Source organism: Olea europaea, unplaced genomic scaffold (genome assembly GCF_002742605.1).
Source record: "Olea europaea var. sylvestris unplaced genomic scaffold, O_europaea_v1 scaffold2724, whole genome shotgun sequence".
NCBI classification, from domain to species: Eukaryota; Viridiplantae; Streptophyta; class Magnoliopsida; order Lamiales; family Oleaceae; genus Olea; species Olea europaea.
The window spans coordinates 97,996-107,292 of NW_019245657.1; the positions used below are offsets into that span (position 1 = coordinate 97,996).

Here is a 9,297-nt window from a genome sequence, read left to right on the forward strand (position 1 = left end):
AAGTTTGAACCTCAATTGAGCCAAAACAAAACTAACTTGGTATTTCGTCCATGACACACTTAGTTTTTGTTTGATAATCATTATTTCAAAATTCTTTATTTTACATACATATTTTCAAATTTCTCACATGATAAAATATTCTTCACATACATTCGAAAATTTTCTTTACTTTTTAACTACACTTTCTCCCAAAATTCACTATTCAAAACATTGTGTTGAACAAATAATGACCATCAAACAAGGCTTAATATCTTAGACGAGGAAGAAAGAAAAACTTTTGACATACTTAGGTTTTAGAGAACGAACAAGCATTTAATCGTTTATATTGTAGCACATGATCCATTAACACTTTCGATATCTACTATAGCATCAAAGTATTTTTAGTGTGGTGACATTTCGATTTTTGGTTACAAATCAAGACTTAAAGAAGTTATACAAGAAGGTTCAATGTGTTTAAGGAATGAGAAGATACAAAATTTCGAATCCAAGATTATGTGGGCACGTTAATAGCTAAATATTTTCGAGATATGAGTTTGTGACTAATAGCTAAATATCTTCAAGCTATGAGTTTTATCACAAGTTGTAGTTACACATGATCTATTAACACTTTCGATATCTACTATAGCATCAAAGTACTTTTAGTGTAGGTGACATTTCGATTTTTGGTTACAAATCAAGACTTAAAGAAGTTATACAAGAAGGTTCAATGTGTTTAAGGAATGAGAAGATGCAAAATTTCGAATCCAAAATTATGTGGGCACGTTATAGCTAAATATCTTCGAGATATGAGTTTGTGACTAATAGCTAAATATCTTCAAGATATGAGTTTTATCACAAGTTGTAAATATTGTTTCAAGTTAATTTTGAAGAAAATAAAACAAAAAGTTGTATGCGTGATAACTTGTTCATGTACAATATTAGCTCTGTAAGTTTAAAAGTAATTGGACCAAGCTCCAAAAGAGGAGGATTGCAATTTTCTTAAAAAAAAGAAAAAAAGAAAAGAGACAAGCGACTCGACCCATGAGGCCATGAGTCGTTGGGCCCAATCGAGCCCCTTTTTGAAACACAACCCGAGTTCGAGTGTTTAAGGTCGAACCGGATTGCCACTTTTGCCTACACTGGGGGCATAATAAATTATTATTCACATAACTATTTTCACAAATTGAATTTTTTGACTTTATTCAGAAGTACTTTGAATTTTGAAAATACGAACGAGGGATGAAATATTGACCAACTGCCATCCTAAAAGTTACAACTTACAACTTGAAACATATAACCTAATTCTAAAAAAATAATAATAATCATAATTCACACATTTTTTGTAACTTCAGTACTTCATAACATTAATAAAAAAAAAAAAAAAAAGATTTTCGACTGTTCTCCCGACCCCCTCCTTACCTTCCTTTTCTATCCCATTTCGACGTACTCGGGAAATATATTTAGTAAAATGGGAATGAAGATTTAAAAAAAAAAAAAAGTTACCGTAGACATCGTTGAAAAATGAATTGATAGAATTTTTAATAAAAGTACACGAGATATTTGATACCTTAATAAGCCCCTGTTTCATCCCATTCTTTGAAAAAAAAAAAAAAAATTTTAAACAGTATTTTGATATTATTTCAAAGGGACTACTACACGTAATGTACAATCTCGGGGCCCATACATTAATTGGGCGTGGGCCCCTCCCTTCATGTAAGTGGAGTGTAAGATTTATACAAGGTGCTTCATACTTATTTCAATCACACATTTTTCAATAAAATAATATTTCATGCAAATTCAATATTTTTTTTAATTTTTTAATCACATATTTTTCATCAATATACTATTCAAAAATTCATTTACAGAGGCTCAAACAAGGGCTAGAGTCTGTACGATAGTGATTTTGAGAATTGATTTTTGAATATTAGAAAAAAAGTGGAAATCTACTGTAAGACAAGAACTCAAAAGTTGCAGCTTTTTTTGAGGATGAAAAATCACTCCCAATTTTTGGATCGAAGAAATCTACTTAAAAAAATAATAATAAAAATACTACGGAAACAATGTTGTGGAATGACAAATATACTGTTGATGGCTTTATGACCACGCCTGTCCTAAGAAAGCGAGTTTGAAAACTCCCTTTGGCCTTATCTACTCCCTCCCGCAGACAGCCATTTGTTTCGTACTTTTCTCCCTCTCTTATAATCTCTCTCTATATATACGTCCACTGTCACACTCTCTCTATATATATCTAAACATCTATATGCATAAATTCGAACTGTCCCGAAGACTCTCCCTCTCTCTCTGAAAATTCAGTGTCTTAAGAGTTTTGAATTGCTCAACGATAAGGTGATTTCAATTGTCGATTCAGTTGCAGAAAAATTTCAAGAAAAATCTGAGTGAATTTCGAGAAAGTCGTTTCAAATGGCTTCGTCGAAGGTGATGGCGTCAACATCACCACCCAATCCGGATCTGCCGCGTCAAACTTCGCCTACTTCTTCTTCTTTACATTCAATTGCTGATCAGACTCGGAATTTTGGGTCTATGAGCATGGAGGAAATTTTGAAGAACATTTATTGTGATCCTGATTCGTTTGTTGTGGAGAATAACGGCGTCGGAGGTGGGGATGCTGTTGCGGACGGTGGTAATGCTGGTGGAGGAATGAGAAATGGGAGTGGGGATGGGAATAAGACGGTGGATGAGGTGTGGAGGGAGATTGTTATTGGAGATGGAAATGGGGGTCAGGAGCCGGAGATGACTTTGGAGGATTTCCTGACGAAGGCTGGGGCGGTGGGTGAGGAGCATGTAAGGGTGCCGGTGGCGACAATCGGACCTCTTCCTCCTGTTCTGCCTGCCACAGCGGCGTTTGGTGTGGATGAGTCGATGAATTCCATGGTGGGAGTGGAGGCTGCAGGGCAGTTTTCTCCTTCCGTGTGTATAAGGAATGGATCAACAGGCGGAGGGTATGGGGTGGAGTTTGGAAATGGGATGGTGGCTGTGGGAAGGAGGGGCGGCGGCAATGGCAGAGGGAAACGTAGGGCGGCGTTAGAAGACGTTGTGCTCGATAAGGCCACTCAGCAGAAGCAGAGGAGAATGATTAAAAACAGAGAGTCTGCTGCCAGGTCCAGGGAACGGAAGCAGGTTTTTTTTTTTCCTTCCTTTAATTCATGTTTCTCTTTATATAGTTTTGATTGAATTGATTGCTAATCTGATGATGATTTTTACAGGCTTATACTGTGGAGTTGGAGACATTGGTGACACGACTAGAGGAGGAAAATGCTACGCTTTTGAGAGAAGAGGTATCATTTTATTTTCTTAATTTTATTGGACAATACAATTCAAATCAGTTTACCCTTTAAGGTCTTGCATTTATTTGTGCATTTTGTCGCTGTTTTGATCCCAAGACAACTTTTTGATAGAAAAATATCGATTCTTCAAACTCATTGGCTGGACTGTCAACCAATCGAGAAGAATGGGGGATTTAGGTGGTTCAGCTGTTGCTAAAAACTAAATCTTGAATGGCTTATTTTTGCCAAATTCTTCTATTCAATGTCTTATTGTACATCTTATTTCTCCACATAAATAAAAAGAACTGGCAGATTCTGTTAATCTAATTTATAAATTATGCGAGAAAGGAACATATTCTAAATTTTGGCAGGTCGACACAATTTTTATCAAGAGAGTTTTTACTCCATTCCATTCCTTTTTTTTTTTTGAAGGGCTTGTGGGGTGATAAATTTTTGTTTGCTTATTGGATATTTTGAATTGCCCTGAAATTTGAAAGGCAAGGAAAAAGGAAGAAGTGGCAGCCTGGCAATCTTTGCTTCCTTTCTATTTGTTGTTTATGTCCCATGCTATCTCGCTTTCATCTCCATATAGATCATAGTTGGCTAAGTTTAAAAGCCTTTTTAAGAGCCTTTTAGGCAAACATGCAGTATGCCGGATGAGTCTCCATCCTGCTTATAGGAATCTTACACATCATGTTACTAGCAGTTCCCTGACAAAGACCAAATACACACACACACACACACACACACACACACACACACACGTTTCACTTACTGAATCAGTATTTGTTATATTTTGAGTCTCAAGTGTGTTCATCTTGTTTTCTAGTATTTAGAAGTTCCTAAAGAATATTTTTCAATTGCAGGACACACGTTTCACTTACTGAATCAGTATTTGTTATATTTTGAGTCCTATTTGTTATATTTTGAGTCTCAAGTGTGTTCATCTTGTTTTCTAGTATTTAGAAGTTCCTAAAGAATATTTTTCAATTGCAGGCTGAGCAGAGCAGGAAGAGGTATAAACAGGTACAGTTTTTCTAGGATATAAGAGTTAAATATTATTCAGTTTCCATCTCTTTCACAACTCTCCTTGACTGATTACTTTTGACCATTAGAATTGTGCACTGCACGTTTCTTCTAGTGTGAATAATTTTCTCAAGGGAAATTTGCAGACAACTCAATGATTTTCCAGATGCATATACTGCTGATGGAGACAATTGACTGTTTCTTTGAGAATATGAAAATACTACATCTTCAATTAACACATGTATATGGTGATCTAGCCATTCATTCGTAATAAGAAGTTGGTATACACACGAGTTTACCTGTTCCATATGCTTTTACACTTTTATATGTTGATCTAGTCATGAGATCGTAAGCATATGCTTGCATATATGTTACAAATTCATGTGAAAAAAACATATTCTTATTTTTAGCGTAAAGCAAAGGCATATGCATATGCTTTATGCTAGAACATTTGTTGAATTTCTTTACCTTTTCTGCCACAGTAATTAAATTTAACTAAAGAAAAAAAGTAAAATAATTCTCATTTTGCCTTTGATAAGTAGTTGTAGATAAAATATCTAAGTTCATTTTACACATCATTGTAATTGTAGTACTGATTTATTTGTTTGTATTTCTCTGGAGGATGCTAGCACACCTTGTGATATCGTTAATTATGTTTATTATCAATCCTATTTTCCACAAATTGTCATTCTATAATTATACTCAATTTGCATGAGCATTAATACTTGTAAAGCAATGTGCATGACCTAATTGCTGAAAGTAATTGTAGACAATAACTAGTATTCCATGACATCTAGAGCAAATTAAGGATGAGTATAACTGAATTTAACTCCCCTTCATATGTTCTGTATTATTTGAAATATCGTGAGTGTTCACTTGTTTTGGTTACCTAATGAGTGATTGAAGTAGATAAAAGTTAATGTAAAGTTCTCAGAAACTTCTATTAATTGTTTATGTGAACGTGTATAAGATGATTTCACAGGGGCGTCGTAAAAGTTTGGAGTAGCCAGAACTATACTTGTAGGATAGTTCAAGCCATTTGTTCATGTTTCTCCTGTAAAATGTGCTTGCTGAGACATTTCTCTCTTTCTTGTTAAAGTTGTATGCTACAAGTTAGCATACTCTTTACAACTTCGATCATACTTTAAGAGAGAATTATCAAACGGAGTTTGATGAGAAGGTAAAATGGGAATCACAAAACTGTCCGTCATGCTTGGACACAATACAAGACATTGAGAAATGCATCCAGATACACTTTTTTAATGTCTTGAATCTTTCTGAAAAAGAGTAGGTTTTTTCATGTCCTCTTCCTGCTTTGAACCTAATATGGTCAAGTTATTTATATTGTGCTGAAATGTTGCTTATTGAGGCATTATTTATATCCTTCCACAGTTACTTTTGGGGTATGCTAACTTACACTTGGTATCTTCTAATGTGTAATAGTATTTAAAGGTTATATCATCCAGTGTTTCTTCAATTCCATTTATATGGTTTGCTTGTCGAATTTTAAATTGGTTGGAGCTATGATAGAGATAGATCATACAGTAGGACTAAGAAACTGTGTACATTTTCGTATATGATGTCACTCGAGCTTTGGTCAATATGAAAGTAACAAGTTTAAATGTTAAATAAGATCATGCAATAGAGCAGTAGGTTCTGAAAATATTTACTTTTAATCAGTTCTGCAGGAACGTGCTGCATTCTCCAGGCTAATAGCTGATGCACTTTGATCCTATTTGAGTGGAATACTGCATTTCTATCAGGCAACACTGCTTAGTGCTATCTCATATTGAACTTTTAGATGAACTTCTTAGTGTTTGATTTGTAGTCTGTATGGGAAATTAGATCAGTGATGCTTGAGTGGTTTTTAGCTCGTACTCATGATTCTCCTTTTTGGCCTCTTCCATCCAATATGGTATTATTTCTAGTGCTGTTATGAGAGAGTTTATACATGATTGGTGCAGGCTTTAAATGTGTATATCTGTTTATATACACAAACTATCTGTTGTAGACAACTAATATCGTTTACTAATGAAATTGATTGATCTGGTAATGCTAATTCATCTTGTAAGCTTATCCTGTTTCAAGATACTTTGAAATATTGAGCTTATGTAGATTTGCATCAACACATTGCCCGTACAAAAGGCTGATTGTTTCTAAGGTCGTGCACTGTATCATTTCTGTAATCTCACAATCCTTTGTAACAATGGATCTGAATTGTGACTCTTAGAAATAAAAAATCTCCTAGAATGTGAAATATAATTATCCGGCCTTTAAGATTGGCACTTGATTTTTGAATTTTATCTTGACGGATGAGATGTCAGTGTCTCCTGAAGCCCCATACTTGGGTACTCACATATGCAATTCTATCATGGAAGTCGATTCTACTTCTATTCATCTCAACCAACATATATTGAATTCTTTACTGCATCTTTAACATTCTTTTCCCATTTCTTTTGTTTCTATTTTACGTGCAGCTCATGGAGAACTTGATTCCAGTGGTAGAGGGGAAGAGACCTCCAAGGATTCTGAGGAGAGTGCGTTCCATGAACTTTTAGGTAGTCTCGAAGTTATGATTGATGATAAATACTGAAGAAACTAGTTCATTGTTGACTGCTGGAGTTTTAGTAATGTCGCTGGAAGACATTCTGATCCGGGAAAAAGATCTGGTTGGATATTGATTTGATAGTGAACTTTCTACCGAGATAAAAGCTGAATGTAGCTGTTGAAGCCTTTAAGTGATCTAAGTTGATTTTTTGATGGATATGTTTGGTGGGTATCAGCTGCACTATGTGCAGTTTTTCTGCATAGTTTGGTGTTGTAGATAAAGAAATCTTTTACAGACTAGCTTTACCGATTGCCGCGTCCGGATGACTGTAGAAATAGGCTATAATTTATACCAATGACATATTTTCCTGATCCAACAAAACAATATTGCATTAGAAACTAAATCAGAAGACACATTTTATGTTATGGCTGCACTCATTTATCACTGCATCAACAACCATGTATTTGTTGATCTTGAAAGTTATGTTTCGTTGCAGATTTGTTCTCACTTGAAATCATTTGTGAGCTTATAACTAGTGGGCATATTTGCTTCTTGAGTTTACCAATTTACCATTCTTTAATATTATATTTTCAGAAATATCAAAGTTTGAGAAACTTTCTATAATTCAGGTCATAATTAAAAAAAAAAATTTGTATGAAAGTGGGCAATAATTGATTTGTATAAGGTAAATATGTAACCTGAATGGGCGTTTATTAAATGATGGTTGATTTTTATCTCTCATCATATTCAAATCTGTATGCGTCTTCCATATTTCAACATCTCTAAGAATAAAGAGAGAAATTGTGGCTCTATGGATACGAATTTCCTCCACATGTTTTCGGTCACAAGTACCATTCTACATTTTACAATGGATCACAACATCATTTTGCAAATCGCAGTAAGGAGACATCTGGAATTATGTCTATGAGAAGGTGTGTGGCAAGATTTATATGAGAAGGTGTGTGGCAAGATTTATATGAGAAGGTGTATGTCAGGATCTTGCCACGCATAATTATGTCTCATTTTCTTAAAAGATAATTAAGAAATTACAAATATGCAAGTTACAAGGATGCTTCTTGTACTAATTTCTATTGACACATTACTAATTTTCCTAGCGTGGATTTACTTGAAGTAAACGTGTATACTTCGAATTATAAATGGAGAATTTGTTGCTCACTTCATCTTAATGGGTCGACACATGAAAACCAAGAAATTGCCTGCAAAAGATACATATCAAATATTACACTTACAACCAATAACAGAAAGCTTGCAAGTTCTTCACAATTTTTTCTTGAATCGACAAGAATTTGCAACACCTAGCAATAACATGTACAGAAAAACCGGCGCCTGAGGGGTGCAAATATCATACTTGCCCCCTCCGTGGAAACCAAGTGCGGAGTATTGGAGTATAACGAACGAGTTTTTAGCTCTCTTTTTCCTTAGTACTATCCAATCCTTTTGACGAAATGTGCTGTGAAAGTTCAGCTTTAAAAGAAATACAGAAGGCACCACCAAACTTCTACAACTTGACATGGAGAGGAATTTACAGAAACCAGCACTAACCAAGAAGTTCTTCTCTTTGTTCCCCTGTTCTACCAACTATTTCCCTTGCATGTTCTTTAAACGACACAATCTATCTCTAATTCCTTGATTTTAATTAGTAAAATAGAAGCTAAAATTTAGAAGGTACTATGACTTACCTTAGAGATTAAATATACCAGGTACACAAGCATCTATAATCAAAATGAAAGCATGGTTAGAAATCCTAAGGTAAGAACTGGAGAGCATTTGGAAAATTTTAAAAATAAAACACAAATTTGATGAGCAAACAAGTGATTTTACCAATTTTCACATTTGATGCCAAAAAAAGAAGTGAATAAGAATGACAGTGTCATTAAAAAAAGTCTGAAGTATGAAATAAACAAATGTTGAAAAGAAATAGAAACAATACTAAATTAATTAAATAGATAAGGTGTATAGAGTACGAGAAACTTAATGATTTATTTTCCACATATGATAACCTATCTAGTGCATATATAGCAAACATGAAATTGTTCTTCTATTCATAGTGGGCATGATAAAATTGTTCATTTGCTGATATGGCATGAGAACCTTACTTACGGGTTCTCTCCACATGTCAGAATTTTAAATAAGGTTTTATTCAACGATGACAAGATAAGACTTTCCACTGTGGATAGGAGAGCAGGAGTAATGGCATGCATAGGCTTTGCTTCAGTATCCTAAAAGCACTAAAAGGGCAATGTTTTATCTAGGTAAGATGACAATTTGGAGGCTAGTCAACAGGAAAAGAAACAGTAAAATTCTTGTAGCCAATACCTAAGGCCTAGGCTAAAGTATAGTCTATTCCCTTGAGTCAAGGATTAAGTCGAGACCAACACCCTTGAAGCCAATGTCGATGCCCTATAAGCTAAGGATGGGCCGACCTTAACCTAGGAGGGT

At 34.7% G+C, this 9,297-nt stretch overlaps 1 protein-coding gene across 3 annotated transcripts; it reads left to right on the forward strand.

Moving 5' to 3' along the window:
* The first annotated feature begins 2,178 nt into the window (after positions 1-2,178).
* On the forward strand, positions 2,179-7,337 carry LOC111383610 (ABSCISIC ACID-INSENSITIVE 5-like protein 4). 3 transcript variants are annotated; one of them, XR_002700769.1, is made up of 5 exons: positions 2,179-3,117; positions 3,204-3,275; positions 4,260-4,289; positions 5,970-6,052; positions 6,767-7,055. XR_002700769.1 is itself a non-coding variant. In XM_023007727.1 (4 exons), the coding sequence occupies exons 1-4, from the start codon at positions 2,401-2,403 to the stop codon at positions 6,000-6,002; spliced, it is 852 nt and encodes a 283-aa protein (XP_022863495.1). In that variant the 5' UTR covers positions 2,179-2,400; the 3' UTR covers positions 6,003-6,348. The 3 variants fall into 3 exon arrangements, 2 of the variants coding, with proteins under 2 accessions (XP_022863495.1, XP_022863494.1); XM_023007727.1 differs by lacking the exon at positions 6,767-7,055 and having other exon boundaries at positions 5,970-6,348; XM_023007726.1 differs by lacking the exon at positions 5,970-6,052 and having other exon boundaries at positions 2,184-3,117; positions 6,767-7,337.
* Positions 7,338-9,297: the final 1,960 nt, after the last annotated feature.

What these genes read in the sequence shown, in the direction of transcription:
- LOC111383610 (XM_023007726.1), top strand. Translation starts at nt 2,401, where the DNA reads ATGGCTTCGTCGAAGGTGATGGCGTCAACATCACCACCCAATCCGGAT. An exon ending in GGTCCAGGGAACGGAAGCAG is followed by an intron (nt 3,118 to 3,203) that starts GTTTTTTTTTTT and finishes TGATTTTTACAG; the next exon opens with GCTTATACTGTGGAGTTGGA. An exon ending in CTACGCTTTTGAGAGAAGAG is followed by an intron (nt 3,276 to 4,259) that starts GTATCATTTTAT and finishes TTTCAATTGCAG; the next exon opens with GCTGAGCAGAGCAGGAAGAG.